The sequence below is a fragment of the Colletotrichum scovillei genome (assembly GCF_011075155.1).
Source record: "Colletotrichum scovillei strain TJNH1 chromosome Unknown Contig00002, whole genome shotgun sequence".
Lineage (NCBI taxonomy): Eukaryota > Fungi > Ascomycota > Sordariomycetes > Glomerellales > Glomerellaceae > Colletotrichum > Colletotrichum scovillei.
Window position 1 is genome coordinate 1,494,750 of NW_023336260.1, and position 27,098 is coordinate 1,521,847.

Sequence of the window (27,098 nt, forward strand, 5' to 3'; positions counted from 1 at the left end):
TTTTCAAGCTTGCCATGAGAGAAAGATGACTGTACTGCTGACTGCCTACCATCGAGGTTCGCAACTGGCGCTGTGGCTTCAACCGTGATGGCTTCGCCCGCGATGAGCGAAAAGTCTGATTATGATAACTCAATTCCTCGGTGACTGCCACCACATTGATTTTTAGAGATCGTCCGAGGGGGGTGTGGCGTTCTCAGCCAGGGGGCGTGACCATAACGAAAAAGTTGCGGCACCCCACCAAGACAGCACCCACCTCGAAAGCCCACCGCCCGGCAGAAAATGTTCTCTCCGCCAAATTTTTGGGAATTTCCTCGACGTCTAAGAGCTGGTTTGCGCCGACCCGACTTCTTAGCAAGCCCGCTTCCTAGCCAATTTTCCGCCTTTACTCCCCCTCGTCCCTCCTCCCCTGCGAGCTCTGTTCAAGATGTCGCGCAAGGCAGTGTGAGTCCTCGTTACGATATTAGTACTTATATATGTTCAATTGCTGACTTTTACCAAATACAGAGACCAGCGGATCCCGAGTCTCATCCACAATGGGTACCAAGAGAAGAAGCGCAGCTTCTTCGTGGTGGTCGGTGACCACTCCAAGGATGTCATTGTCAACCTCCACTACTTGATGGCTAGAAACATCAAGCAGAACAAGTCCGTCTTGTGGGCGTACAAGACCAAGCTCTTAGGCTTCACGAGGTATGTCGAATCGCGGGAGGAGGCAGGTCACTTACACAGCAGTATCATGAAGAAGCTCACATTTCTTTCCCGGAAACCAGTCACCGAAAGAAGCGCGAGAACAAGATCAAGAAGGAAATCAAGCGCGGCACCCGCGAAGCCAACGACTCCGACCCCTTCGAGCTCTTCGTGTCCCTCCACAACATCCGCTACGTCTACTACAAGGAGACGGAAAAGGTCCTCGGACAAACGTTCGGCATGTGCATCCTCCAAGACTTTGAGGCCATGACGCCAAACATCCTCGCGAGGACGATCGAGACGGTCGAGGGCGGCGGCCTGGTGGTCCTCCTGCTCAAGGGCATGTCCTCGCTGAAGCAGCTCTACACAATGTCCATGGACATCCACTCGCGCTACCGCACCGAGGCGCACGACGACGTCGTCGCCCGCTTCAACGAGCGCTTCATCCTATCTCTGGGCGGCTGCGACTCGTGCCTCGTCATCGATGATGAGATGAACGTCCTGCCCATCTCGGGCGGCAAGGGCGTCGTGAAGCTTCCGCCCACCGACAAGGACCTCAACAAGACCGAGGCCGAGCAGGAGCTCGAGGACATGAAGGAGTCGTTGCAAGATACCCAACCAGTCGGCTCCCTGGTTACCCTCGCCAAGACGACCGACCAGGCCAAGGCGCTGCTGACGTTTGTCGACGCCATTGCCGAGAAGACGCTGCGGAGCACCGTGACGTTGACGGCTGCCAGAGGTCGCGGAAAGTCGGCGGCCATGGGTGTCGCCGTTGCGGCTGCTGTCGCGCACGGGTACAGCAATATCTTCATCACATCTCCGTCCCCGGAGAACTTGAAGACGCTGTTCGAGTTCGTCTTCAAGGGTTTTGATGCGCTCGGATACGCCGATCACGCCGACTACTCCATCATTCAGTCCACGAACCCCGACTTCAACAAGGCTATTGTCAGAGTCAACATCCACCGGGCGCATCGCCAGACAATTCAGTACATCAGACCTCAGGATGCCCACGTTCTCGGACAGGCGGAGTTGGTCGTCATCGATGAGGCTGCCGCTATTCCCCTGCCTTTGGTGCGCAAGCTCATGGGCCCTTACCTGGTCTTCATGGCCTCCACGATCAACGGTTACGAGGGTACCGGTCGCTCGCTGTCGCTGAAGTTGATCAAGCAGCTCAGAGAGCAGTCAAGACCTGGAGCCAAGACCGGTGAGGACACAGAGGTTGCCGACAGGACGACGGGCAGAGCCTCCAAGGATCAGGGCTCGAGCCAATCCAGCCGGTCCCTCCGCGAGATCACCCTGTCTGAGCCCATCAGATACGCCCAAGGCGACTCGGTCGAGAAGTGGCTGAACAAGCTTCTCTGCCTGGATGCCACCCTCCCCAAGGCCAAGGCCAGTGCTCAGGGGTGCCCCGACCCTTCGCAGTGCGAGCTGCTCAAGGTCAACAGAGATACCCTCTTCTCCTTCCACCCCATCCCTGAGAAGTTCTTGCAGCAGATGGTCGCCCTCTACGTCGCCAGTCACTACAAGAACTCTCCCGATGATCTCCAGCTGATGAGTGACGCCCCTGCACACGAGCTCTACGTCCTCATCGCCCCGACATCAGACGGCAAGCTGCCCGAGCCCCTGTGTGTGATCCAGGTCGCACTGGAAGGAAAGATTAGCAGACAAAGCGTCATCAACCAGTTGAGCAGAGGACAGCGCCCCTCTGGTGATCTGATTCCCTGGCTCGTGAGCCAGCAGTACCAGGACGACGAGTTCGCCTCCCTCTCCGGCGCCCGCGTCGTGAGGATAGCGACGAACCCGGAGTACGTGTCCATGGGATACGGCACCAAGGCCCTGCAGCTCCTGACCGACTTTTACGAGCAAAAGTTCACCAACCTGTCCGAAGACGCCGACCTCGCTATGGAGGAGACCCTGCCTAGAGTTACGGACGCAGAGCTGTCAAATACCTCCTTGCTCGCGGACGACGTCCACATCAGAGATATCAAGAAGCTGCCGCCGCTGTTTGCGAGATTCTCCGAGATTAGGCCCGCCGCCCTGGACTATGTCGGTGTCAGCTACGGCTTGACGCAGCCACTCCACAAGTTCTGGAAGCGCGCCTCCTTTGCGCCCGTCTACCTGCGGCAGACGGCCAACGACCTGACGGGCGAGCACACTTGTGTCATGATCCGGCCTCTGGAGAACACCGGCGCCGACCGGTCATGGCTCGGTGCCTTCTCCCGAGACTTCCAGCGTCGCTTCCAATCTCTGCTGTCGTACCAGTTCAGGGAGTTCCAGTCGGTCGTTGCGCTGAGCATCGACGAGTCTGCCAGCATCGGCGCCAAGCTCGACGGCACTGAACCCACGGCCCTGACAAAGGTGGAGCTCGACAGATTCCTGACGCCATTCGACTTGAAGCGTCTCGAGTCGTACGCCAACAACATGCTGGACTACCACGTCATCCTCGATCTCGTGCCCACGCTCGCTGGCCTCTACTTCACCGGCAAGCTCAAGGGCGACATCAAGTTGACTGGTGTCCAGCAGGCCATCCTGCTCGCCATCGGTCTGCAAAGGAAGGATATGGACGTCATTTCAACTGAGCTGTCCCTGCCGTCGTCGCAGCTGCTGGCCATGTTTATCAAGATCCTCCGCAAGATCACAACGCACTTTGGATCCCTGGTCAACGCCGCCGTCGAGGCTGAGCTGCCTAGTAATAACACCATTGGTGTCAGCCGGGAGAACGCTTCTGGCGTACACGACGATGAGGTTGTCGACAAGAAGTTCGTTCCCCTCGAGACATCTCTCGAGGATGAGCTTGAGGAGGGAGGCGATGAGGCTCTTGCTAAGCTTCGCAGGAAGCAGCGCGAGCTCATCGACTCCCTGCCGCTTGACCAGTAAGGCCCCTTTTCTTCATTGCATAGCTTTGAGAGCACTATACTGACTATAATACCTAGGTATGAGGTTGACGGTGACGCCCCCGCCTGGGCCGAAGCAGAGCAGGCCGTCAAGGACGGCAAGACTGGCGTAGTCAGCGTGAAGTCGGCCAAGGCAAAGCGCAAGGCCGGCCCTACGGCAGCCGAGATTTACGACGAGGCTCTTGGGGAGAAGAAGCACAAGAAGGCGAAGAAGTCCAAGAAGGACAGGGACTAAGTTAAAAGACCTGGGGGAAAGAGTGACAGAGGGGGTTTAAACAAAAGTGTAAAAGCATCTTTACTTACAGGGTGAAACGGGTATTTGTCCTTACTTGGGCGGCCTCTATGCGGAGTTGGCTTGGCTTTGTTTTGTTAACAATTTAAGAAATTTTGAACTTCTTACTTCAAGGACAGATGGATGTTGGTATCCTCCTCCTTCCGGATGGAAGTGTCCGAAGACTGGACGACTTCTTGAATCAGGTGACTGGCCGGCTAATTATGGTGACTCGACCCTGATGTGATTTCTGTAATCTGAAAGAGGGAAGGAACGAAGATGATGGAAGAGGTAGGCACCCTCCCTTTCTCTGCCCTCCTTCCATCTTCAACCTCGGGGCCGTTCCTTCCTTCGTTGTATGCTGCCCTCCTCACCTCGGAGAAGGTACTATTCGCCTCGACAAACCCGTGGCAAGCACCTACTGTCATCTGACGACAACACCTCGACAGTTTTGATTCTCACCATTTCGAAGCTTCGTCTGGAGGTTGCTTCCTCCACTGCCACAACCTTGAGACCTCAAATCGCCCAATCGCATTTTCCTCCCCTCGTCGTACCATCAATCTCCATTACCAAAGCACCAACTCGCAGGTCGCCCACGCCATCTCTCGCCATCATAAACCCCAAATCCGAACCGAGAAAAAATGTGTACCGAAACCATCGCCCTCTGCGAAAGCTGCGGCCTCCACAGACACATGCACTACCACCGCTGCACAGCCTGGCTCTGGTCCTACCGCCAAATCAAATGGACCTTCACCACCCCTCTCTCCTCGACCCCGAAACCCAAGAATTGCCCCTTCCTCGACGGCGAAGTCAAGACCGAGATCCTCCCGGGCAGGTGTCCCAACGCGGCGTGCCCAGGCCACAAGCTGAATGACGCCCTCAACTTACAGGCGGCCGCGGACGGGACGTTGGACAGGAGAACGGACGAGCAGAAGATTGACGCGCAGAGGGTCAAGATGGGGCTTAAGAGGCGACCCGGGCCGGTACAGGCGTTTCGGGAGCCGTTGGAGGTCGGGAGGCCGCATCAGAATCGGGTGCCGGTTGTGATTATGGATGGGAGACCTGATGAGGGGTTGGGAGTTGTGAGGGGACGAGGGAAGCGGGTGGAGGGGATGGGGATGGCGGAGATGGAGACGGAGGGTGAGGGGGCTATGGGGGTTCCGTCGCCTGGTCCTGCTGCGAGAGTCCCTGTGAGGAGACATAGGACGTTTCATGGTCCGATGATGAGGCCTCATTGATCGTTGAAGATTGGGACTCATCGTGAACTCGTCGACTTGACGGCACGATACTACGAATTACGAGGGATGGGAAACGAATGATGACCAACCGGACTGGGGAGGGACTGATAAAGGGTACTAATAATGGGGGAAGCGTCCATACTGTAGCGCTGATCGGAAGAGTTTCTCTTCGCTTTAATCATGAGCGACCATTTCTAAAGATCATGAGATTCCCCCAAAGGCGTGAAAGGTGTTTATGGAGTCGCGATGTCGTGTAAGACGGTCGTCGGCGCATGCCCACCGAATTGTCCAATCACAGCCAAGGCCACAGCTAAGAATGTTTCTAACTACTCGATAAGTTGGTTCCTGCATCGCGGCAAACCGGCAAGTCAAGTCCGTAAGCCCAGGCCCCAAACAGCGCGAATCAAAGCCTGTTTTCATCGCCTGCTTGCCCCCCTGAACTTTGTATTTTGGAGAAGCCAATCTCGGTAGTGGGGTTCATTCCCCCTGTCGATGGTCGACCATCCACTGAGAAGCTCGAAGGATTCACGTCTGGCCTCCGCGCGACCTGGGGGATCAACCAACTTTTTTATGCTAAAATCCCGCCCCGTTCGTCCCATTTGTGATTGGTTCCTATGTAAACATTGGACCATTCCCCGTCCTGTCATCCCGTCTTGTCCTCCTTCTAGGTTGTCAACTCAACACCTCTCTCCCACACGCTGAGTCGTTGAATCCATTCATTTGGACGAGAGTTTGGGATTGTCAATTGACTCTCTGTCTCTCCCTTGACGACTAGACATCACCTTCGTTTCTGATTTCTGGGGAAACTCCACGCGCTCGATTGCTTGACCCTACCGGAATCGAACCACTCGCTCGTCTCTTCAAAGCTCGTGAAGCTCTCACCAACTCTCGATCCGCCAACCTCTCTCCCAAACCCTCAAAATGCACACATCCAACCTCGCTCCGGCAGCCTTCGCCGCCCTCTCCCTCCTCCTCAACCCCGTCGCCGCCATCCCCGCGCCCGTTCCCGTCCCCATCGCCGCCCCCGAGCCAACCCTCGTCGCCCGCGCCGATGTCATCGCTCCCACCGCCGCCTGGATCAGCGTCAACAACAAGGGCGTTCCCACGACCGTCACTCCCGTCCCGACCACAATCTCCGGCACCGCGACCTACGCCTCCGCCGCCCCCAACGCCTTGACGGGCAGCGTCTTCACCCTGACCGACTGGCACCTCGTCAAGGTCACCACCAGCACGGGCACCCCGCCCGTCGCCACGGCCGATAGCAAGAGCGGCGCGGGGGCGTTCGCGCCGTGCAGCAACACCAAGGGGGACTTTTCGCCCTTTTGCGATCCGAATAAGGGGAGCACGCTTTACACCGATGGGACCTACTATGGTAAGACCTACCATCTCGGGTTCACCTCTCCCTGTACAGGTGATGAACGTAATATATCGAACACCAAACTGACCATCCCATCTTCTAGTAACCTGGGACCCCACCGTCCTCATCAAAGGCAACAAGACCAACGTCAACGTCAAAATCCAAGGCAAATCCGTAAACGGCACAACGGTAGGTGACATCGTCCTCAACGCCGACACAGACACCACGAACCCGGCCTCCTACGGCTACTACGCCTGGACCGTCTCCTCCAGCCTCATCCCCGCAGGCCAAGACAACGCCACGATCGAGCTCCTCCTGTCCTACACCGTCGACGGCGCCGCGCAGGACGCCATTACCGGCCCGCAGGTCCTCGTCGCCAAGCGGCCGGAGTGGCACCCCGAGGCCGCGAAGATGCCCAAGGGCGCGGAGCTGTACATCGCCCTCCCCACCGTGTTCGGGTTCATTATCATTTGCGTCATTGGCGGGTGTATCTGGAACCGGCGGACGCGCAAGATCGGGCTGGGGAATATCATGAGCCGCTCGAGGCACGGGTACGGGGTCGGCAAGTCGCGGGCGCAGAGGCTGGGGGCCAAGGTGAGGCAGAGCGTGTTCCATGGCGGGCGCAAGGATCGCGGGATTCAGTTGAGGCAGAGGGAGATTAGCCCCGATGGGTATGTGTACCGCGACGAGCCGCTGCCTGATCAGCAGCAAAGGCAGCATACTGGTGGACTCAACACCAACAACGGTGGTGGTCTCGGCCATGCTCGGAGGGATAGCGATGCCCTGGGAAGTCTTGCCGGAAGCCCGGTTTCGGCTACGTTCCCGCACCATGAGCCCCAGGGCGGTAATGCTTTCAGGGAGGAGATGAGGAGGCAGGAGAGGGAGAGGTATTGAGAGGAGTTATGAACTTCTCAATGGCATGCCATTTCGTGTGCTGCCGAGAGGAAGCTGTGTTGTTTGGTGAGGCTACCACAGAGGGTAGTAGGCGATGATGGAAAACATGAGAATAAGTGTCACGATATAGACGACGCAAGATTCAGAGATGAGTTGATTTGGAGCTCATCTTCGACGTAATATGTAACAATAATGAAACTCATGAAGAACATAAAGGCCAATGACTTCATCTAGTGAGATTGTGACCGGTGTCGTGACGTGCTATATTGCTACTTGGGAAGTACAATCAGCTTATGTAGTCAACAGCCTGAGGAGGGGACCGGTGAAGGACATCATAGGGTAGCTCCTTCATCTCAATCGGTCTTGTAAACAAAGGTCTCTTTTATCCAAGGCATGAAGCGAATTTTCGTTCTAAGCAAAGTTAAAGCTCCCCTTTATTCCTGAGCCTACCGAACCTTCAAACAAAGGGCACGATAGGGTCGCACATTCACATCTAGCAGTCTTATAACATACATCTTTCTTCTTTCATCCAAGGCTGTAAAGCGGACGTTCAATTCTGGGCCAAGTTCGATTCTCTATCCTCTCCTTGTCCTTACACTCGGGCGCTATCGCTGGAGAGGGCGGCAATAACGAGGACTTCAAGAATGCCCACATCGTGCCTTTTTCCTTTATGTCATCACTGCCCATATCTCATATACGCCGTATGGAATATGTTGAAGATATTAAATATTGCTAGACCCTGTTAGTTTCACGCACATTGTCTTTGGTCTAGAGGTATGGGCATCTTGGATTGCAAAGGACCCGGGCTGTTGTTAAATCGTTAGTGACACATATGTCAGTCACGGGAATTGACCAGTACCTTGGCATCCAGGGATGTGGTCTGTTTTGCTGGAGTTCAGAGGTATGCCCTGGACATCTTAGTTTTTATAAGAGCCCGTCGTTATCAAGCACATCGTCAGTTACAAATACGTCAGTAACGGAAGATAATCAGTATCTCGGGATTCCATGCGCATGAACCACTTTCTTGTTGTCTCAATTGCTTGGTTCAAAAGCAATGAGCATCCTGATTATCTGAGGCAGGGAAACCATTCGCCGCACCCATGTGTGTCACGCGCACACGGGTTCAGTATGACCGCTGGTCCTGCTGCAGGTCATGCTCCCGAATCCGTATTTTATAGCTATTACATCGATATCTTGGTATCTAGGGGTTGGGGTTGGGTCCCTATCCAAATAGACCGCCGCCATATATCTTACTTGATGCAGTGGGTGACCCTTAATTTCTACACGACCGAACCCGTCGTCGTTAAGCATATTATCAGTGACAAATACGTCAGTCACGGGGAACGATCAGTTATGAGTGGCCCTCCTTCATGTTGTCTTGCTCGGTCTAGAACGCATAGACATGGTCAGTTCATAAGGCAGGATTACAGAACCACTGGCCTCAGCTCATGTGCATTCTGCGCACACGAGTCAGTGCTATTACTGACCCTGACAGCTTTGTTAAAAGCATGCACACACCCTGGGCATCTTAATACTTAGTAGAACCCGCCCTTTTCAAACACATCGTCTGTGACGAATACGTCAGCCACTGGAAACGATCAGGAGTACCTTGGCATTCAGGGATTTTGGCTGTGGTCTTTTGTCCGAAGGGGCCGCTCTAACCTTGGTTTAGAAGCATGGGCATCCTTTACAAGGCAGGATCACAGAACCATTACCCTCATCCGATGTGCATTACTCGCACATGTGTGGGTGCTACCGCTCACCTAGCTCCCTTCGCAATATTTTATAGCCGTTGCGGTGTTGTTCCTGAGACTGGTTAGGAAGACAAAGAGGCATTCTGCTGAAGACCCCGATAAAGCAGGCCCTAAGATCATGTCTCCCTCAACCTCTTGCATATCACTTCTCAAACGACTGGACAGGCGGATGAAGTAAAGGTCATATCAGCATGTCAATTCGTAAGGTTTATGACGCCGTCGCTACTGAACCGAGAGCCCTCCTAGTTTCTCTGCAACTCCGGCCGTTTGCTGGATATCACCTACTCCCTTGGCACCATCATAGGCCGCCCAGGTCGCAGCACTTCACTTCTTGCCAGAGCTACCGGAGCTTCCACTGCCATAGCCGGATGAGCTTCTCTCGCCATTGGGAGAGGTGTAGGTTGAGCCGCCGTTGCCATCGTTGTAGTAGGTGCTGCCGTTGGGGTTAGAGTAGTAGTAGGATCCGTCACTTGAGATGTGCTGGTCAGCCTCCTTTTCTTGATGTCTCGAATAGGACAGGGTAGGACGAGAGATACTGGATTGAGCACTGAGAATCGGGAATAACAGCCCCCTCAGACAAGCAATCGTCATCCGGGCAAGAGGGAAGAGCAGCAAGTTGGACTCACGTGTTAGAGTAGTGGTACGAGTTGGAGTTGGAAGCACTGCTACCGTAGTCACGGGCGCAGTAGTGGTTGCCCTAGACAGCGAGTCGATATGTCAGTCATGCTATCTCGAATTTGAAGCTTCTATCAGCTTTGGGACTGAGCGATCGATGATTACCTCACTGTTGGTGCCGGAGCTCTTGTACTCGTAACCTTGTCCGCTCATCTTGACTGTTTGCTTGTCGGTCTTGATACGAGGTAGCTGATTTGGATGGTTCTGTTGGCGTACTCTTGGGAGGTTGTTGCGTAGAGTTGGAGAAGAGAACACAAAGTTGTGAGCTCACCGGGAGTTGGTGGGAGATTAAATAGGTAGGTACCCAGGCAAAACACCTTGATTGATCACGCAAGGTCTATCGATACTTTCCTTCTCTTGTCCACCCCGCATCACGGATTGATCGTTAGCGGGGCAGGGACAATCGGGAAACTACTTACCTACTGTACATTGCCTTACCTTACTTTGTGTGTTGCCTGTGGCTTGGAAGAAGCTCTCATGTGCCTTCCCGCGGGGCCCGTGTCAAAGCTCCAAAGTCAAGTCAGGCAGGAACATGTGATTGCATCATTTGTCCTTCTTATTGCCCGTTACACGCCTACCTGATCACAATCAAGTTTTCAATGTCAAGAAGCAGCAAATAATCGCAGCATGATACCGGTATATTGCTTTTCCCCCGACAAGATAAGGCGTTTGTCCCCTTTCACCCCGCTGCCAAGCAAGCTGCCACTTCCATGACTGGATCTGGGATCATCCCGGTTGAAGCCCATATTTTGGTGGATCTCATACCAAAAAGGTAAACATCTCAGTTGACAGAAGAGCCTAGCATTCTTGTCCAGAGAGACAAAACCAGAGGTATTGAGATTGAGAGCTTGGGAATGGCCTCTAGCTCGCAGAGCATAATAAGCCGTAGACTACTCTCAAGCGCGTCGTTGGTAGGTTGATGTGACCGGCAGTCGAGTGGGATGAGAGCCAGAGAACCCCTCACTCGCACAGCTGTCCCCCACGTTTCAGGGATCAGCTTGCATGGAAAAAGCAAATGACATCCCTCAAGCACCAACTCACTTGTTGAACTCACGCGCCTCTCATTCCTACACCTCCGAACCAAAACCAGATTTCGTATGCTACCGCATCTCGCTACAGGTATCCCAATTGCGCGTAAAACCCCCAAACAACATAGTATCCATCCCATTAGAGGCAAATAAGAAAGAATACAGCACCACAATTTCAACAAATACAATCACATAATCGCTCCGTCGTCACGCATTACAAGCCCCCCTCCTCGTCGTTATTTCATTCCGACACTTAAACCAAGTCAGTCACAAGTCACTCAGGGTGCGGAGTAAACACCCAACGCAAGGTAAGGTTCCCTCAAAGCTTGCTTACTTTTTGCCGTACCCGGAGCATGTTCGGTATCCGCTAGCCGAGGTGTACGGTGAACCGCCGTTGCCATCGTTTTGATACCTCTCGCTCTTGGGGGTTGAGTAGTGAATTGAGCCGCTTCTATCCATCGGTTGTCAGATTCCGTCGGTCATGGCTGGGTCTCTCTCTCATGCCCCTCATGTAAGATTCACCCCGGCCAACAGTTGAGGACTAAATGAGGATGGATGAAAGTAAGAAATATTCGAGACTCACGCGCTGGGATACTGGTATGAGTTCGGGTTCGCGGAGCTGCTGCTGCTGCTGTTTCCGTAGTCGCGAGCGCAGGAGTAGTTACCCTAGTTGTTTCCCTCGCAGTGAGTACTTTGTTTGCTTTCACGAGAACCTCGCATTGAGTTTGGGTTCTCAAATTACCTGGCTGTTGCTCTTGTACGAGTACCCCTTGCTGCTTGGCATATCGCCGATCTTGAGGAAGTGTGAGCGGCAGGTTCTATTCCTTAGTTTCCAAATACTTCTGAGTTGGAGTTGGGCCGGGGAAGATGGATCAGCTCAATCAAAGGGTGAAGATGTCGTCGGGGGCTTGTTTTTTCTCTTTTCGCTTCTGACACAAAGTGGAGATGGGGAAAGAGAAGACGAAGAAGGCGAACTTAAGTATAAGAAGAAACTCTCACTTTCTCTCTCCAGTTCACGGCACATGGTACGAGATACAGATCAAGGTACATAATGGGCTGATCATAGGCGATGCGTGGTTTGAAACGCCTGCGCTACTTCACCTTACCCCGCCCCACGGGAGCTCATTGGAGAGAGAGCCCATAGTGAGACTTTTTTTGCTCCTCCCTTACTCTCTAATAATTTCCGTGCCTTTACGAGTCGGGTCCATTGACAAGTTTGGATGGGATGGATGGTGGCATGGGGGTGGGAACGGACGATGCGGCAAAAAAAAAAAAAAGGACCAACGAGTGGATGAAAAGGGATGCATTGGGCAAGGCGTCAAGCGTTCGAGCCGCATACCGCATGGCCCCCTCGTGGGTCGAGCGAGGCGAACACGCATGCGCTGGCAAACGGAACTGGTCTCTGCATCGTTTCTTTGGGCGCTGGGTTTTCTGGGGCATTAGGTATCGGTAGGACGGACCAGTCGTTAGGTATTTTAAGCTTCATGTGGGGGGTCCGGTGGGCTTGAGGCCTTGGGGAGGGAGTGGTGAGTTGGAGGAGTCTGCTCTCTGCATGAGCAGACTCTTTGGATGAGAAGGAGTCCGAGATGTGGAGGGGGGCGAAGGGATGACTTGGATTCTGCAGCGAAGATTCCTCGAGTTTAGTTACTAGGTAGGGACAAACACGGGGGTACCTGAGCTCAGGAAGCTTCATAGAAACTTGGGACGACACAGGACCTTGTTTGCATTCCTTCGATTTTTGATGAGGGAAACAGCGGCTCTTTGAATAATAACGTTGCCTCCACGCTGACGTCTTAGCTCGGGGTGGTAGTCTAACAAATATCAAGGAACAGGAAAGGCATTAAGAGAGAGCAGCTGTAACCGCAAGGACCGCAGATCCGGGAAAGCCCGGCCACAAGTAGGGGACCGGCGGACGCGGTCAGGGGCATATATCTCCGAGATCTGCTTCGGTCGACTCGGATCTGACTCCGAGGCGATGGGAGAATACCACCCTTTTTTGGTCTTCAGTGATTTTGATACGCTTGAATTCAAAAGTCTATTTTTTCGGTGCTTTTTGCCGGCATATCTAGTCTAGAGGCTCTTCTATATCATTATGCGGCTCACAAAATAGCCCATTCACGACTCTTCTTTTTTTTCTTTCTGAATTTAGAGGTGATGATCTAGTCAGTTGGAAGGGTCCTTGGGGTCGCCGTCCTCGAGCTCGGCGAGGTACTTCTCGGCGTCCATGGCAGCCATGCAGCCGGTACCGGCACTGGTGATGGCCTGTCTGTATCTCTTGTCCTGGACGTCACCGGCGGCGAAGACACCCTCGATGTTGGTCAGCGGCGTGCCGGGCTTGGTGACGACGTAGCCCTCCTCGTCGGTCTCGAGCTGTCCCTTGACGAGCGAGGTCGCGGGCTCGTGGCCGATGGCGTAGAAGAGGCCGTTGGCCTCGAGCGTCTCCTCCTCGCCCGTGACGGTGTCCTTGACGACGAGGTGGCTCATGAGGCCGTCGTCGCCGCCCCTGATCTCCTTGCCGGCCGAGTTCCAGCGGATCGTCACCTTCTCGTGGCCCTTGAGGCGGTTGCCCATGATCTGCGAGGCGCGGAGGACGTCGCGGCGGACGAGGACGGTGACGTGGGAGCCGTACTTTGTGAGGTAGAGGGCCTCCTCGGCGGCCGAGTCGCCGCCGCCGATGACGACGAGGTGCTTGCCACGGAAGATGGGGACGGCGCCGTCGCACACGGCGCAGGCGGAGACGCCGTTTTGCCAGTACTTGTCCTCGCCGGGAAGGTTGAGACGCTTGGCGGAGGCGCCGGTGGCGAGGATGACGGCGTCGGCGGTGTGGGTGGTCTCGGGCTCGAACTCGGTCGAGTACTTGAAGGGGCGGGAGGAGAGGTCGAGGTTGGCGACGGTCTCGGAGATGATTGTGGTGCCGAAGCGCTCGGACTGGGCCCTCATGTTGTCCATGAGCTCGCCGCCCATGATGCCCTTGGGGAAACCGGGGAAGTTCTCGACGTCGGTGGTGGTGGTGAGCTGACCGCCGGCGGCGATGCCGTTGGCCATGAAGCCCTCGTACAGGACGGCTGGAGGGGGAAAGTATCGTCAGTGAGATGGTCCTGGAGTTAGAGGTGGGGGGGACTTACGCTTCAGCTCAGCGCGCGCCAGGTAGACGGCGGCGGTGTGGGCAGCAGGCCCAGAGCCAATGACTGGTATGAGGTCAGCATGGCGCATTGCAAGATTTGAAGCCATCACGGCTCGACCATGTTTGAGAAGCATGTTTGTCTCTGCTGGTCTGCAGGAGGGGCAACAAGGCAGGAACAGAGAGTCGTGACATACTGACAACCTTGCTGTGCATTTTGCGGGCACTTGACTGTAAATCAACAGGGTTCGTAGAGTTCTTCTTGAGAGATGTGGTGGCTGCGGCAAAGGATAGACCAGTGGCGCTTGAGCGAAGAATTGTTCGTCTAAAGGTTGAAGAGAACAGTTTGGCGGTGATATGCGCGTTCAGGAACACGCACTATCCTCTCCAAAAATGGCGGGGTATCAGAAAAAGAGAGATATATGTACAGCAAGAGGGGAGGAGGGGGGTGCCACAGACTCACAGTACGCCAGGGGGCGTGTGAGAGAGAGGAGGGGTGGAGGGGCAAAACGAATGGGAAGGGGGCAGGACGGCCACGGCGACGGGGTTTGCTTCCAATCAAGGCTTGGAAACTCGTGGACCGCTATCGTGACGGCAGACCCGGGATGGCAGTGGTAGCACGGAGTACAGACAGTGGTTCTGCAGCAACAGCAGAACAGCTAAAGTGATTTCTAATGGTGGTGGCCGGGATCTGGGAGACTTGATGCGTTGCGCTGGTGGTGGTGGTGGATTCCAGAATTCCAGAAATTTTTAATCGGGGCCTGCCGCACGATTCAGGGTGCATTTGATAGCGTCTTGTCAGTCGGCCAAGCCAAACCGCATGTGGTCTGGATGCGTGATCGGAGTGCCGTTTCTCTGTCGTGACTGCGTGGATTACCTAAGCACCGAGTCGCCGACTCCCCGTCCCGTCGGTAGCCCCCACTTGCCGAGGCTCTTCCGAGTGACGCAACTCGGCTCCGAGCCACAAATCTGTTGCACGGTGTGCCGTGTACCTACCTTAGGGACCTCTCTCTTCGTCTTCTCGTGAATTGTGGACTGAGATGGTCACCGGTGTCGGGAAGTTTATAATCTACAAGGGTTCTCATGGTGCTAGGAATCTTATCAATCGCATCAGCATTAATTTGGAATTGTTGACGTCAATGAAGCTCCTGCCTCATAAGACTAATGTCTAGATTGGAGCCAAGAACGTCTTGATCGGCGACATATCAAGAATCCTTGCGTGCAAGTTTTCAAAATTATCGCGCACGCGATCAAGGGGATGAGTCAATATTGAACCATGAATCTTTCCTGCAGTCACATGCTTCTCCGTTTCTCCAAGGCAATGAGTGTCACGCTTCGCAAGTGCGCTTGCTTGGGGATACTTTTGACTTACTAATCACTCAAGCCGAGTGAAATAGAACTACCAAGATCCCTATATGCATGCTCAACCTCCCAACCTCCTTCGAGGACGTCTGCGATACCGTCTTTCGGCCAGTGAAGAGCCCTTTCTACGTTGACGAGCAAGATATATCTTGTTGCCATCTCAACATTCTAGAAACGGCTACTTCAATCTGGCTGAGGGTCTTATATCCCGGTAAAGTTAAGAAACCCGCCTACAGACGAACCCTCAGTCACAATCTCTGGCACGCCAGCGAGGCAACTTTGCTTGTCCGCAACTTATCTTCCCTGACTTGGTAGGCAATTATGTCCGTCACGCCTCTCTTCTTTTATGCAACCATGCCGAACCTCGCTTCTTCCCGCTCTCATCGCACACACCTCAGTCACACCTCCATCGTCCTCGAGTCACTCACTACGGCTGTGTGCTTGGTGGCGGCTCATGGTCGAAGTCTCAAAACAGAGCCTCAGCTACCGATGATTCAGCCTTGCAGTACATCTGTACCTTGAGCAAACACCAACAGGTCAACCTTGGATCGGCATTTTGATCATATGTCATAGGGTTCAAAGTATAAACATTAAGTGCCGGCAATCAATGATATAGCCGTTCGATAGATGTCATTACTCCAGCCTCTCCCCAAGCCCAAAGACTCCAGGCATCTCATTCCCACATACTCAGCCCTACGCATCCGGCAGCCCAGAAATAACAACACCACTAACAAAATCCCTGGCGTGCCCCTGCGTGTCCATCTTACCAGTCCCATTCTTCAGGTAACAATACTCCCCCGGCAACTTAATCATAGCAACAGACCGACAATACCCTCCCGCCTTGACATCCCCGCTGGCGAGATTACTCCCATACGCCTGGTTATGCGCCGCACACAGCGCCATACACTCCTCAAACGTCGAGACGTACACCTTGAGGATATCATACAGCGCCGGGTTGCCGTACGCCGCGCCCGACGGGTAATTCACCTCGCAGAGCTGGCGGAAGGTCTGCGTCGAGTACCCGGAGCCGATCTTCATCGCGTTGCCGCCGGCGTCGGTGGGCGTGTAGGTCGTCGTGTTGATGCTCGGGCAGCCGCCGTCCGTCGGGGCGGCGCGGATGCCCGTCGGGATCGAGCGGGTGGTGGATGAGGTTGCTGTCGAGCTAGAAGATTGGGCGCCTGTGCCTGAGCTTGCGCTTGAGGTTGTTGGCGCCGATTGCGAGCCTGCTGTTGCTGAGGTTGTTGAAGATGGATCTCTGTTTGCACGTTGGGATTCAGTCACCTATTCTCGCATCTTCCGGACATGGGTGAGTGGGACAGGTGAACTTACACTGACACGGCCGAACTGTTGGACTTCTGCGCCGCCAAACCCCCCGCCACACCGCCGGCGATACCCCCAGCAAGGATGACCACCAGCGCAATCACCAAGCCCCAGAAGACAGGCACCGTCAGACCGAGAACGCGTCGTCTCTCCGGCGGCGGCGGCGCGTCTGCCGCTGCGGCGGAAGTGAGCGCCGGATGATAGGCCTGCGTCATTGTCGTCCACGTCGACTTTTCCAACGGGCTCTGGAACTCGGAAGGGTCGTACGGGATCGGCGCGGTGGAGTACCGGCTCGGTGCCGCCTCGAGGCCGGGCTGGTCTGCTGGTACCGGCGCCGCAGCCGTTGCCTCCGTGTGAAGACGGTGCTGGATTGGATCGGCCATTCCGCCAAAAATCTGTGTCGAGTTTCCTCCTCCGTTACTCCAAATTGTACGAGGCCTTGAAGAGGAAGGAAATAAAACGCGTACGCGCGCGATTGATGATCACAATTTGAACAACAAGAAGGGCATCAAGACCAAAAAGGAAGACAAGAGCAAATGTGAAATTAGGCTGCCAGCCGAGTACTTGAATGAGAGCTCAACCCGCTAGGGTGAACACACCGTTGGACCCCCCGGCTACGATGGTACTGTAAGCGGCAACCGAGCTTACCATGCAGGCGCGCCACATGGGGGTTCATTTTCTTTTTGCACGATACCTCATTGAGTTGAGAACCCATGCGCCGAGAGCTTATTTTGGGATTGGGAACAGCCCGAGCATTAATACCTTCCCTTCTCCTGAGACAATCGTCTCTCTGCCTCGTGGTAAGCGCACACGCGACCGCCCGGCGACGCCACGCTCCGTCCCATGCAATTTAGCCTCAGCCCTAAAGCGCGAACAGTGAGAAGGGGGAAGAGAGGAAGGGGGGGCCAAGCGTATGATGAACACTTCAAGTGCAAGCCGTTGCGACCGCAGGATTTTGTCTACGGGATGCTAATGAACCCTTTTCGAAACGGCGCCCGATGGCGATGGTGGTGAGGGCGGGTGAGCGGCGGTTGGCTGGCTTTGGGGTCGTAGCCGCCGGGGCGCCTGCATGTGCTTCGCCTCGTTGGCGCGTCAACCGAAATAACTCGTGTCTAGTCTGCGTCTGAGCTGAATAGCAACTGCAGCTGTATAGAACTCTGTTTTGGTTGAGAGGGATTCTCGTGGCCGAGTTGTAGTTCACGGTAATTCGTGGTTTTCGAGGTTGAAATGACGGGCGACGATGGATAGATCTAACTTTCATATGAGAGTTACAATAACCCGAACAGCAGGTATCACGTCTTGAATGATCATCACCATAGATGGAAGCAAGACGACTGATTACAACGACCGCGCCGATTTGGCAACCAACGATGTCCTTGGATATGAGATTGAAGCTCACGATGAGATTCTTTCACAATAGTGTCTTTTGCATTTTCTCGGCGACCTTTAACGGCTTCAGACTCACTCAATAATGGTACAACTTGAGAGTCGCCATGTACCATGACTTCAAGAACATATCTTAGGTTCCATCCGCCGAACCCTACCAGATGTCAGATACGGCAGAACCGGATGACGTGACAGACTGAATCCTGTATCTTGAGCGTTGGTGATATGGGAATATAGAAGTTGGCCTATTGGCCAACAGAATCTAGTGCACGATATCAAAGAGAACTACAGATTCAGGGATTTCCATAGCTATGGCTACGTAGATAACTTTCCAGATTCAGAAGCTGCGGAACCCATTTCTCCTCGAATATTCACACAACCAACCCCTCCAGCCACCATCAAGCCTCAAACATCAAGAAAGCTCATGTCTCCTATCATGGTTACTAGACATCTCATTCGGCACAGGCTGTCCATGCATCTCAACCGGCACATACGCCGTCCGCTCCGACTTGGCCCACGGCGACGACGGCCCCGTCCCGGAGGAATCCACCTGGCTCGACAGCGCCGCCCTCGTCTTCCTCTTCTCGCGCAACAACATGACGGTCAGCGCCGCGATCGCCAACGCCAGCGGGGCACCGATGCCCACCCCGATCCCCGCCGCCGCGCCCGTCGAGATCCCGTTGCTGAAACTGGATTCTGCCGCCGTCGCGGAGCACGTTGCGGCGGCCCCGGTGCTTTGTCCTGCTACTGCCGCGGTCGCGGTCACCGTCGTTGTCGCGAGGTCGCCGAGGTCTGATTTAAGGTACTCGTTAAGCAGCATCTGACCCGCGGGAACGCCAAAGGTGTAGTTTGCGCAGTTGCCGGAGTTTTGACATGCGAACTTTTTGTCACCGCATAACGCGACACCGCAATGCCGGCCGGGGACTATCATAAAAGTCAGTCCATACTAACCCAAGGCACAGAACTCCCCCAAACAGAGAACATTCTCCTCCCCCCGTCTTCCCACCAAGAAGTAAGTTTCTTACCTCCGCCGGTAATCTCCTCCTTGTCGCAGTACTTCGGACACCCGCTCTTCGACCAATTCTGATCTGTACACGCGCCGCGGTAGAAGCTCAGCTCCGTCTGCGAGAAGCAGAGGCCGTTGCTCATGCAATAATGATTCTGGAAGCAGCACGCCGCGACCTCGGTGCCGCCGGCGACGGGACACGCAACCGCCTGCGTCGCCTCGACGCCGTTGGGCCAGTAACACGTCTGGCCTGCCACCGCCGTGACAAACAGCACCGCTGCGAGGAGCCGCCAGTGTAGTAGCGGTAGACGCATTGTTTACGATGGGTGCTGCCCCGAGCAATCTTGAAGAAAGGTGAGAGAGAGTTTCGGCACGACGGGAAGAGAACGCGAGAAAAGCCTTGGGTTGGTGCGGGACGGAACGCTGCGATTAATAACTCGCAACTCCATGCAGGCACAATGGCTATGCTTCAATTTCCTATGCCCCAAGCTGTGCATTCAAAGTCACCATGAAGCCAGGGTCCCAGAGACATACAGCGCTTGGCGACTGATTTTGGGGGTCGAGGGATTCGCATCCCTGACCAGCCTTAGACGCCTTGAACGAATCACGCCGCACACGGGCTTGACTAGACGGGTTTCGCGCCTCCTGGAAATGACCGCAATACAAGACTCTCTCAGCCCAGTTGTCATTGACTTCTAAAGTGTAAGGACTGCCCAAACTGTTTCGTAGGAGAGCGCCATAGGTGTGGTCTGCTGCAAACACCTGCAGGTCCCTCTCCACCAGCTGCATGGGTTACCAGGGGTTAATTCTGTTGCCTTGCGGCCCTTACCGGGATGGCTGCGATCGTCATCGATCCCCTCAGTAGGAAGAGACGGCTTTCACAGGGGGCCGTCTTTTACGAAATGCAAATTGGGAATAGCTCACAAAAAGCATAGAGATAAGCTTGTTGCAAATCGCGAATGACCATCTCGCTAGTACGCTAACGGACATGCTCACTATCATCATCAACCCCTCCTGCATCTCGCCGCCATGACTACCATGCACCTCTCGTTCTGTTTACAGATTTCCATTCCATAAAACAAGCCGCAATGGCCGAAACGGCAGCCAACGGAATCGCAGCAGTGAGCACCACGCGAAGAGCGTCATTGTACACGGAAACCATTATCGGAAGCGTCTCAGCCGGCACAACCGTCCGGAACGCCGTCACCCCGGCCCCGAGCACCGCTGGGATATCCACCCCGGGAGCCGAAGCCCGCAGCAAGTGATTCTGGAAAAGCGCATTCCCGATAGACACAAAAACGGCTCCGCCCAGCGCCTGCGACGCCACGACCGCCGCAGTCCCGACGGGTACCTCGTCCGGCGGCAGGACGGCCTGCACGGCGGTGAACCCCTGCTGTATAGCCATCCCGAAGCCCGCCGCGACGAGAATCTCGAAGCCGATCCAGTGAGGCGTCGGCGTGTCGGGCGAAAGCGTAAGGAGCTTGCCGCACCCAGCTGTCGCGATCATGCCTCCTATTATGGCCGGGGCCGGGGGGTGACCCACGATGGAGACGAATATGCCTGCTAGCAGGGAGAAGAGGGCTATCGCGGCGACGTACGGCAGCATGTCCACACCGGAGGATAGGGCGCTCTCACCGCGGACTGCCTGGAACCAGATTGGGAGAAAGTAGATGTGGATGAGAAGGGCGCCGTACGTTGCGAAGGCCGCGACGCAGGAGGCGGCTACGGTTCGTTGGGTGATGATAGCTGGTGTGAAGAGCGCGCCGTCCTGTTTCCACCACTGCCATGCCGCGAAGACGATAGCCGTTGCGCCGGCGCCTGAGAGGAGGCCGATGATTCTTGTGCTCGATAAGGGTTCGCCTTGGGTGATGTACTGGAGGGCTAGGAAGAGCATTACGCAGGCTCCGAGGAGGAGTACGTTGCCTATCAGGTCTAGATCAAAAATCTTGTTGAGGAAGGTCTTCTTGTGCTGTGGTTGCTGCCGAGGGTGGAAGAATAAGAGAAATACGATGAGGGTGAAGCCTGCGATGGGGAGGTTGATGTAGAAACACCATCGCCACGTCTGGAGACGGAGTCAGTCTTTGTCTTTTGCAAACTATCAGGCCACAGGATCACTCACGACAAGGCCAGTAAAGACACCTCCGAGCAGGGGACCGACCATGGCGCCAAGACCGAAACTGTCGTTGTGTTAGCGTCAATACGTCTGAATTTCCCTCTCTTTGGATGGAGGTTTCTTACATCAATCCGACGATGGCCGTACAAACCGGCCGCACCCTCACGGGAACCGCGGTTGCGATCACAACAAAACTCCCGGTGAGGACCCCAGCGCTTCCAAAGCCAGCCACGGCACGGCCACCGATGAGCGCAAGAGAGCCGGGGGCGAGGCCACAGGTGAGCGACCCAGCCAGGAACAGAAACGTGGCGAGGACGTATGCCCACTTCACGGAGAAGAGCATAAAGACTCTGCCAAATACAGGCTGGAAGGCACAGATCGTGAGAAGCTGAGCTGAGCCGTACCAGCCAATGTCTGCAGTGGACTGTAACTCCGATGTGATTTGCGGTATGGCCTGGTCCTGTTAGTCTGGGTAGTTCATCAAACGACATGGTCACTTACGGTTGTGAGAAGGGATCGATCTGCCGAGATGGAAAACACCGCGAGACAGATCCCAATCACCAGAACCGCGAGCCGCCATCCTTCTACCCCCTGCTCTCCTTCCACCTCGCTGCCCGAAGACGGCGACACCACGGAGCCATGCTTCTCCGCCCTCGCCATATCAAGATACGTTACTTGGCGCTGGTAGTCCCCGCCATCAACCTCGTCAATACCCGGCTCGAATTGTCTTGCGAAACGGCTGATCCGAGCATCGGTCTTGCCGGGATGTCTCTGTTCCGTGACAGGCGTGAGACCCTGCTGTCCCATCCCCCGCGGCTCACTACTCGATATGGACCCGTGGAGGGAAGGATGGCTCGCGAGGTGCCGTAGTTGCGGGGCGAAGATGGACGATAAAATTGACGCGGACTCGAGTTGCGGTGGTGAGGAGGCGTTCCATTCTACGTCGTCTGTTCTAGAGCGCGTACGTGAGTCTGAGACGGTGTGTGACGGGACTCTCTTTATGGCGAAGGGGGAAGCGCTTTGGGTTTGCGTGGGCGAGATCGAGTCTTCGCGGGGGATCATGCGTACGGCGCCGGATTGTCGTAGGGATGATACCCGTCGGGGGATCGGTGGCGGTCGTGACCCGTCGGTTAGGGTTGTTGAGGATCTCATGGAATCGTGGCGGCGGCATTGGTTTTCGTTGTAGAAGCTCTGATATGCCATCGAAAGTTCGCTGTTCCTCTTGCGTGTCTCTTCGTCTGTCACATCCGTCGCCCTCTTCGCCTCAGCTTCAGTGGCAGAGGGATGGTCCTGTGATAGGCGAGCCTGTTCTTCCCTTTCTTCCGTCACAGATCGTGGCAGAATGCCCTCCCCGTCGTTGCCATTCTCCTCTGAGTAGGATGAACGTAGGTTGTCGTCGAGGCCAGGTAGATGAGTAGTATGGGAGTGTATGACTGAGATTCGCGAGCGCTCCACACCGAGAAGGTCTGAGGATGGCCTAGATCCGAGTGAGGGCCTTTTTGTCTGGGGTGCACCGCTTCCAGCTACGGGCTCACGCTTTTCAGCATCCTCTCCCATATTCTTGTCATCTCGCATGCTGGAAGAGCTTTGGAAGCTAGTGTATTGGACGGCACAATGCTTTGTGTACTTGATGTTTGGGTAAAAGTTCAGAAAAGAGGTGTTGTTGGGCATTGCAGGTCTTCCACAAATCTTAAAGCTGCCGCCTTCTGCTTAAGAGGAGGAGGCAGAAACCACCCACAGTCTCGATTTAGCTTCATCACTAGTTCATAACCTGCGGTCAATCGACTGTCTAGATCATCGGCGGCGCCCGAAAAAACTGGTAGAACATCCTCAGCTGCGCGCGAATTGTCATTAGCTCGATTTAGGAATAGCCTCTCGTTGAACGTACTTACTACCGAGGCGTTCTACGGAGTAGCTGAACGTCAGACTCCAAAGTGATGGGCTGAGCTAGCAAGCAAGACTGCCCGATGTCGGTAGGTATGGGTCTGTAGAGCATATCGGTTGTGAGACAGGAGGCAGCATGCCATGTGGCTCACGGGCAAGACTGGCACCGCTTGCCAGATCAAGGACTAGATCGGCCAAGTTTGAGTGCCATTACTAGCACACCATTTCTGACAGCCATCATCTCTCGATGAACCGCGGGGGTCCCCCGTTAGAACCATGAGGCTGGTGAGCTGTTGTTGAGGATCGAACAAAGCACGAAGCAGCAGCCGAGGGGGCGCTAGCACTTGGTGAGGGGAAGTGTGGCGGAAGAGGGTGCCATCCACGGCGCCGGCGCCGTGGAATTTGAAACTAGACGGAATTCCGGGGCCGATGTCTTTGTTTGTCGGGACCGAAGACAATGAATTGGGATGGGAACGTGAAACATGGAGTCCAGAGGAGGCAGGTGGTGTCCTCGTCATCATCGGAGAGACAGGGAACTCTGCAAACTCATCGCTTGCTTGGCCTATCCGTGCAGCTGCATTGCTTTTCGTCCATGGAATGAAACATGGGAGTCTTGTGTATCTGTATATCGTTTCGGGTCAACAGCGGGGGTAGACTTCGATGCGGTCTTGGTGATGAATCAGAGGACAGAAGGATAACATCAAACTTGTCCCTGGTGGGTCATAGGAAGCAACTGCTCAACCTTGCGTCAGTTACAGAACAAAAGGGACTTCTGCACAGAAGCTTAAGATGGTTATACCCCTAATCCTGAAGCGCAACGCTACCGCTTTCTGTAACTTTTGCCTTCGAGTCCCCCTGCAGGCATCTCTTTTTTTTTCTTCTAAACTCTCTTCCTCTTATCACTCCATTGTTTCTTCATCATCGACCTTTCCCTTGATTCAGTCAGGTAGCCGACGGATTCTGCTACGCCGTCCATTCGCTAGTGGCCGGTATTGTTACATGTACGATTTCTCATGTCTCATAAGCCATGACGCCTGCTTGTTTCTGCCAGTTTACTGGATTATTGATCACGATATTGGTGTGGGAGGTTGGAAGAAGTTCAGAGTTGAAACAAGGAGAGGCTTGCCCGCGCTTCGTCACTTTGATGCCGTCCACCTGGAGGAAGCCGTCCTGCCACCGGCATTTAGGCCAAGCGCTTCATCGGTTGAACTCATCGCAAATACAGCATGTGCTTGGCAAAACTGAAGATACCTCCAGCTCTAATTGCATGTGATGTCCGCCAATTATCTTACTCTAAACAACTAAGGCGCACACACCTAACAACACCACTTTCATGGCTGTGGCATCATGGCAGTGTGTCCGGCGATTGATCATGCCAGTAATACAATTTCCATTCATCCTTAGCGCCATATATGAACCAAACTGATGGACAGAAATTCATCAACTCGAGTACTCGAGAACGCTTGTCGAGTGAGAGGAAAGCAAGAATGGCCTCGAGAGTCAGCATGTTGGATTCTGATCGTATTCGTACTAGCGCGATCTGCGGACCAGGATTCCCCAGACGATCCGACCACACTTTGAAGGCCCGTAATTCTAAATCCATCGACCCGCCTCACTCCGGCAGACCGCAGGCCGCACAACTTCAGATGTTTCCTCCTCATCTCACCCCATCCCACCATCTTTCACCATCAGACATGGCATTTCACTTTTGCATACAGTCAGACATGGGCACACTCTTGCAATAAACTCATGTCATTTGTTCCACAATCCGGAGTAAACTCCCGCCCTGCTTTCGAACCTCAACCAATACTTATGCCCACCAACGTCACCGTCACCGCCACCAATAGCACCAACCAGGTATCTCGTTACTCACCCCTCACGCTTTGAATACTCTGGCCCGAGCACCGGGCTCAGTTCCAAGGACCACCAGACCAACAATGCTACGTGTCTATGGTATTCTATGGGTTCATGCTTTGTCCAAAATAAAAACGCGAAAAAAACTGAGTTGAGGTGAAAGTTTATCAGGTTTGAAGCTCAACCGTGGCGTTCTTACCTCCCAAGGTCACTGCCGCCGCCAAAGTCTGCTTTTCGTTGAGGACGACGGCCGGGTTGGACTTTTTCGACGCAGATGCAGCCGCCTTGCCGCGACCGCCCTTCTTGTAAGTCGAAATGTAGAACATGATGAAGAGGATCAGGTACGACGTCAGGATGGCGCCGCCGGTCACAGCTGAATAGAACTCGCCGCCGCACCGGCCGACGTGAGGGAGGATCTCCTTGAAGTACGTGTCTGCGAAGACGTCGTAGAAGCCAAAGTAGACGAAACCTGTCGGCGCAGATTAGCATCAATCCAGATACCAAAAGTCTCACCATCATGTCAAGTGAGCTGAGGAGACCGGTTCGACTCACCAAGGTCCAGCACGAACTGGGTAATCTGCAAGACGGTGATCCACTGCTTCCACCACACCTTGACGCCCCGTGCGGTCTGGAAGTAATACCAATACATGACGACGTGCACCGTCAGGTTGAGCGTGATGGGCACCCAGGACAGCGGGGTGCCTCCGATCAACTGGCTGAAGCAGAGGAGCGCGGTGGCCGGGTGGTGGTAGCAGTGGAGGAAGGTGAGGGGTTTCTTCTTGAGCATCAGGAAGACGGTATCGATGAGCTCGTAGTACTTTGTGAGGTAGTTGATCTGCCGGGAATTGGTTCAGCTTGGGTTCTTAGTTATAAGTGATTTTTTCAGATTACTCACGTAGTAAAGAACGACTAGCTGTTGTGTCCAGCCTGTGGGTCCGCAGATGCATTCGTAGATGCCCTTCTGCCACAGGCTTGGTGCAACTTGTTCAACGAAGAGAACCAGTAGAGCTCCGCTGAGAAGAGACAGGAAAAAGTTGTGGATTTTGAAGAGCGTGTTCAGCTCCAGCGGTTTGCGGTTGCGCATCACCTCCCGGCCGCCAAAAACGACTACGAGATACAGCACCACCAGAGTCATGGCTTCAGTGAAAGTCGAGAGTGGTGTCTGTCCGTAAACGAACTCGAACTCGCTGGCAGGGTATCCCATCACCGATTTGTAGACCTTGTCGAATGTCGTCCATGGTGAGAGAAGCGCTGCGGATGCATCTTTCACCACCATAAACCCGGAGATGTTGCCGCTGGAGGTGAGATTATCGGGAAACATGATGACTGGGGGGAAAGAGAGTTTGAAGGATCTTGAAGAAAGAAAGAAAGATATCTCACGTAGAGAGAAGGAGAAGAATTACAATCGATTTATGCTAATGTGGATGAGTACCTCAATGCATGACCAAGACTTTACCATGGGAAAATGGGGCCGCCGCTCTACGCCCCAAGCTCGACCATCTCGATGCCTCCGTTTCAGACCACCAACTCAATTGCTTTAAGCACACCAGCCTATGACGGCATTTTTTTTTTTTTCTTTACGGTCCTCGCGGGTACCCAATGCATGATCAGCGCGAGCCGCAATTAGATTGTCCATTCCCCGTAGCTACCCAAGCTTTTGCCAGCTCGGTATCAATGCTCCGAAGGCTCGTACCCAGCTTTACGTACAGCTACGACGGACCTTGACGGACGCGTTTGATACCTGGGCTCGCGTACATCCCACACGGGTTATGCCTTAGCTTTGAGAGAGGCGTTACGTGGTTCTCTAGCGCGTACCCGGTTTTAACCCCTCATCAGAATCAGGCTTTTTCTATTGAAGTTAAAGATGGTATTTGCTTCTCGCATTCAGACACTCGTGGCAGTGCAAAATCACCAGTGGAAACGACCTTGTTGGTATAGCTAACACGCAAGATGAATACAGCGTTGAGAAGAAGGTTGAATTGGTACAGCCAGCTATTGGCCTATCTTGAGTCACCGGCCATCATTCAAGCCAACTTTGCTTTACTCAGAAGTCCACTCGATGGGATCTCAACAAAGATATCACTTCAAGATGAAAAGTTGTCTATCTTCAACCGCTGGCACGAAAATGTTGGCAAACTCCTAGCTCTGAGCTCTGGTCCTTTACGGTAATGGCTACAGTTGAGGTGGGAACTGCGAAAGTGTGTCGGAGAAACAGCGTCCAGATTAGCATACTTTCTGGTTCCTGCATGATTTTCTT

General features: G+C 54.4%; 9 protein-coding genes across 9 annotated transcripts; 3 read left to right on the top strand and 6 right to left on the bottom strand.

The window, feature by feature from the left end:
• Positions 1-358: 358 nt before the first annotated feature.
• Positions 359-3,848, top strand: HER10_EVM0012249 (uncharacterized protein). Its single transcript, XM_035481647.1, has 4 exons — positions 359-441; positions 505-687; positions 768-3,557; positions 3,618-3,848. The coding sequence occupies exons 1-4, from the start codon at positions 425-427 to the stop codon at positions 3,811-3,813; spliced, it is 3,186 nt and encodes a 1,061-aa protein (XP_035337779.1). The 5' UTR covers positions 359-424; the 3' UTR covers positions 3,814-3,848.
• A 642-nt stretch (positions 3,849-4,490) lies between these two features.
• Positions 4,491-5,087, top strand: HER10_EVM0012362 (uncharacterized protein; the record flags this gene model as incomplete). The annotated part of the gene is made up of 1 exon (XM_035481758.1): positions 4,491-5,087. One exon carries the CDS (start codon positions 4,491-4,493, stop codon positions 5,085-5,087), a length of 597 nt encoding a protein of 198 aa, XP_035337790.1.
• Positions 5,088-5,674: 587 nt separating this feature from the next.
• HER10_EVM0003378 (uncharacterized protein) lies at positions 5,675-7,489 on the top strand. The gene is made up of 2 exons (XM_035473056.1): positions 5,675-6,459; positions 6,548-7,489. Exons 1-2 carry the CDS (start codon positions 6,009-6,011, stop codon positions 7,336-7,338), a joined length of 1,242 nt encoding a protein of 413 aa, XP_035337053.1. The 5' UTR covers positions 5,675-6,008; the 3' UTR covers positions 7,339-7,489.
• A 1,927-nt stretch (positions 7,490-9,416) lies between these two features.
• Positions 9,417-12,488, bottom strand: HER10_EVM0000419 (uncharacterized protein; the record flags this gene model as incomplete). Its single annotated transcript, XM_035470202.1, has 8 exons — positions 9,417-9,561; positions 9,719-9,789; positions 9,873-9,984; positions 11,130-11,246; positions 11,379-11,461; positions 11,538-11,588; positions 12,135-12,306; positions 12,469-12,488. 8 exons carry the CDS (start codon positions 12,486-12,488, stop codon positions 9,417-9,419), a joined length of 771 nt encoding a protein of 256 aa, XP_035336801.1.
• A 327-nt stretch (positions 12,489-12,815) lies between these two features.
• Positions 12,816-14,616, bottom strand: HER10_EVM0005397 (thioredoxin reductase). Its single transcript, XM_035475017.1, has 3 exons — positions 14,114-14,616; positions 13,921-13,983; positions 12,816-13,860 (listed from the first exon to the last, which is right to left on the bottom strand). The coding sequence occupies exons 1-3, from the start codon at positions 14,130-14,132 to the stop codon at positions 12,959-12,961; spliced, it is 984 nt and encodes a 327-aa protein (XP_035337204.1). The 5' UTR covers positions 14,133-14,616; the 3' UTR covers positions 12,816-12,958.
• A 1,277-nt stretch (positions 14,617-15,893) lies between these two features.
• Positions 15,894-17,528, bottom strand: HER10_EVM0005258 (uncharacterized protein). Its single transcript, XM_035474880.1, has 2 exons — positions 16,608-17,528; positions 15,894-16,533 (listed from the first exon to the last, which is right to left on the bottom strand). Exons 1-2 carry the CDS (start codon positions 16,979-16,981, stop codon positions 15,972-15,974), a joined length of 936 nt encoding a protein of 311 aa, XP_035337197.1. The 5' UTR covers positions 16,982-17,528; the 3' UTR covers positions 15,894-15,971.
• Positions 17,529-18,249: 721 nt separating this feature from the next.
• On the bottom strand, positions 18,250-19,388 carry HER10_EVM0004219 (uncharacterized protein). The gene is made up of 2 exons (XM_035473871.1): positions 19,010-19,388; positions 18,250-18,908 (listed from the first exon to the last, which is right to left on the bottom strand). Exons 1-2 carry the CDS (start codon positions 19,302-19,304, stop codon positions 18,397-18,399), a joined length of 807 nt encoding a protein of 268 aa, XP_035337108.1. The 5' UTR covers positions 19,305-19,388; the 3' UTR covers positions 18,250-18,396.
• Positions 19,389-20,023: 635 nt separating this feature from the next.
• HER10_EVM0008740 (major facilitator superfamily transporter) lies at positions 20,024-22,660 on the bottom strand (the record flags this gene model as incomplete). Its single annotated transcript, XM_035478250.1, has 5 exons — positions 20,024-21,052; positions 21,110-21,167; positions 21,229-21,557; positions 21,605-22,294; positions 22,349-22,660. 5 exons carry the CDS (start codon positions 22,658-22,660, stop codon positions 20,024-20,026), a joined length of 2,418 nt encoding a protein of 805 aa, XP_035337473.1.
• Positions 22,661-24,867: 2,207 nt separating this feature from the next.
• Positions 24,868-26,162, bottom strand: HER10_EVM0010791 (GNS1/SUR4 family protein; the record flags this gene model as incomplete). The annotated part of the gene is made up of 3 exons (XM_035480240.1): positions 24,868-25,310; positions 25,394-25,676; positions 25,737-26,162. The coding sequence occupies 3 exons, from the start codon at positions 26,160-26,162 to the stop codon at positions 25,009-25,011; spliced, it is 1,011 nt and encodes a 336-aa protein (XP_035337658.1). The 3' UTR covers positions 24,868-25,008.
• Between the last annotated feature and the right edge of the window lie 936 nt (positions 26,163-27,098).